The sequence below is a fragment of the Teleopsis dalmanni genome, chromosome 1 (assembly GCF_002237135.1).
Source record: "Teleopsis dalmanni isolate 2A chromosome 1, ASM223713v2, whole genome shotgun sequence".
NCBI classification, from domain to species: Eukaryota; Metazoa; Arthropoda; class Insecta; order Diptera; family Diopsidae; genus Teleopsis; species Teleopsis dalmanni.
This window is the reverse complement of record NC_051846.1, coordinates 24903436-24906729: the sequence shown is the minus strand read 5'-3', so window position 1 is coordinate 24906729 and position 3294 is coordinate 24903436. Positions and strand designations below refer to the sequence as shown.

Sequence of the window (3294 nt, the reverse complement as noted above, 5' to 3'; positions counted from 1 at the left end):
GGTACACCTTCTGTTATGCAAACAATTAAAGGAATTTCAGATTCAAGTGCTTCTATAATAGCAGCTGCTGCACCTGGTGGTGGTACATAAATAACAGTAGCATGCGGATCAGTTGCTTTTTTAGCATCAGCTACCTATAATATATGAGAGTTTCAATAAAATATATCCAAACCAAATAATTTCATAGAAGAATACATAAAAACGTTTAACTTACACTGGCAAATACCGGTAAACCCAGATGAGTTGTGCCACCTTTTTTCGGTGAAATACCTCCCACTAATTTTGTTCCATACTCTAAGGCCTGCTGACTATGGAAGGTTCCCTGCTTGCCTGTAAAGCCTTGGCAAATAACACGAGAGTCTGCCGTCAACTGCAGATTGAGGCGAGTTTGGTTGTACTGTGAATTCGCACGAATGCCAGTAATGAATGCATCTAAATAAAAAAAATTGTATAAGAGAAATTAAATAAATTATTTGCTTTATAAGTACAAAAAAAACATAATATTCTTTTTTGTTTGCATCATTAAATATCGGCATAACCTTGATACCAATTCGTAGTTTGCATAAATTTTATTATTTCTTCACACCTTGGCCTTTGCATGAGTTTTCTTTCACTTCTAACTTTTCATTGAGTCACATGAATATTCTTTCAGTTTTTGTCTTTCATGGGCACACACCAATTTTTGATAAAACGAAAGGGCAACATTTTTGCTTTTATCAGAATGCATTAATTAATTAAAAATTAATTGCCGGAATAACGCATTTACTCGTTTGTCAATGAAATTTTGTCTGTTTGCCTGGCATTGCACAGATAATTTTGTTCCAAGTTATATAATTTTTCATTAAGTAAAATTTATAAATAATTTATTTTCCTCTCTCATACACACCTCGTACTTTTAACAAAACTCTTGCCGAGGAAGCCATATTCAAATAAATATGTCAGTAAATATTTTATTATAAAATATTGAATAAAAATAAATTAAAAAATGTATGATTCGAACTACTTTCGCGAACTTCGATAACCTGTCGAGCGAACAGGCAAACACCAAGTGTTGCGAGTGAACCGCACAAATTTTTATGACCGAAGCAGATGTTGGAAAATAGTAGTAGAAAAGTCTGTGTAGCAACAACAGTACAGTGGAGAATTTCAATTAATTAATAACAAATTAATTTATAATACTACAAGTAGAATTGAAAAATAGACTGAAAGAGTATATGTATTATAACATACCTGAAATAACGTTCAGGAATCATAGATGAACATCAAAGATCTCGACTCCTTAAAAATGGATTTATCAAAAGTAAAATAGGAAGATTTAATTATTAACAAATAAATTTATAATACCACTACTTTAGTTGAAAAATAGACTGAAATAGTATATGTATTTTAACATACTTGTAAATAACATTCAGGAATCAAAGATGACAATCTCAAAGGTCTCGACTCCTTGAAAAATTGTTTAATCAAAAGTAGAATAGAAAGATTTAATTATTAACAAATAAATTTATAATACCACTACTTTAGTTGAAAAATAGACTGAAAGAGTATATGTATTATAGCATACTTGTAAATAATCTTCAGGAATCAAAGATGGCAATCTCAAAGATCACGACACCTTAAAAATGGATTTATCAAAAGTAGAATAGAAATTAATATTAAACAAAACGAAATTATGAAATACCATCACTATGTTGGAATAATAGATGAAAGATTATATGTATGTTAGCATACTTGTAATATAACCGCTTCAATGAATCAAAGATACGAAAATCTCCAAAATCTTTCGACACCTTAAAAAAACTTGATTATCATAAAGTTAGAAATAGAGATGATTTAAATATAACAAATAAATTTATAAGACCACTACTTTAGTTAAGCAATGACCGAAAAGATTATATATATTATTAACAATCTCACATTGAAATCAACGTTCAAGAACCCACTAGATGAAACATGCAAAGTCAAAGACTTAAAACATAGATTTTATTCAAAGCTGTCTGAATATGAAAGATTTAATTATTAAACAAATATAATTTATAATACCATGCTACCTTAGTTGAAAAAATAGAAAGAGTCATGCATCTATAGCATACTTTTAAATTAATATATCTGAATCAAATATAACAATCTCAAAGATCTCGATCATTCCTAAAATGGTTATTCAAAAGTAAATATAGGAAAATTTTAATTTCATAACAAAAAATTTCATACATTACCATCTACTAGCTTGCAAAAATCAGACCGAAGCAGTATGATGTATTATAACATACATGATCAACTAACATATCGGGAAATCAAAGCGTGACAATCTCAAAAAGATTACACACCTTCAAAATACTTATCCAAATAGTAAAATAGAAAGGATTTAAATTTATTAACAAATTATTAATTTACATAATACTACAAATAGAATTGAAAAATATACTGAAAGAGTATATGTATCATAACAGACCTGTAAATAACATTCGGGAACCAAAGATGACAATCTCAAAGATCACGACACCTTAAAAATGGATTTATCAAAAGTAAAATAGAAAGATTTAATTATTAACAAATAAATTTATAATACTACAAGTAGAATTGAAAAATAGACTGAAAGAGTATATGTATCATAACAGACCTGTAAATAACATTCGGGAATCAAAGATGACAATCTCAAAGATCTCGACACCTTAAAAATTGATTTATCAAAAGTAGAATAGAAAAATTTAATTATTAACAAATATATTTATAATACCACTTCTTTAGTTGAAAAATAGACTGAAAGAAAATATGTATTATAACACACATAAAAAAACGTTCAGGAATCATAAGTGAACATCAAAGATCTCGACTCCTTGAAAAATGGATTTATCAAAAGTAAAATAGAAAGATTTAGTTATTTAACAACATAAATTTATATTATCACTTCTTTAAGATAATAATACTGAAACAAACATATATATATATTATATCAAACCTGTAAATCAGAAATCATAGATTGATATCATATCAGCATATTATATCATCATAGGAATCATAGATAAATATCTGAAACATCCCGATGCCTTAAAAAATTGATTAATCAAAAATAGAATAGAAAGATTTGGTTTTCAATACATAAATTTGACTTAAAATATATAAGTATTATATTATACCTATAAACAATGTTCAGAAACGTACCTCTTTATCTACACAATAGAAGTACTTAATCAAAAATATTTTTCGAAAATCGTAGAAGAGCATCTTCGACATCGTAATGCTTTAGAAAATAGTTAAATATTTTATTTATTAACAAATAGATTTATAATATGT

At 27.4% G+C, this 3294-nt stretch overlaps 1 protein-coding gene across 1 annotated transcript in view; it reads right to left on the bottom strand.

Moving 5' to 3' along the window:
• LOC119678472 (succinate--CoA ligase [ADP/GDP-forming] subunit alpha, mitochondrial-like) overlaps window positions 1-1048 on the bottom strand; it is a 1566-nt gene extending 518 nt beyond the window's left edge. Inside the window, exons 1-3 of the mRNA XM_038090318.1 lie at window positions 887-1048; window positions 215-432; window positions 6-134 (exon numbers count right to left, since the gene is read on the bottom strand). Of these exons, the coding sequence (XP_037946246.1) occupies window positions 6-134; window positions 215-432; window positions 887-923 (384 nt within the window). The 5' untranslated portion in view covers window positions 924-1048. The remainder of the gene's footprint in view (window positions 1-5; window positions 135-214; window positions 433-886) is intronic.
• Between the last annotated feature and the right edge of the window lie 2246 nt (window positions 1049-3294).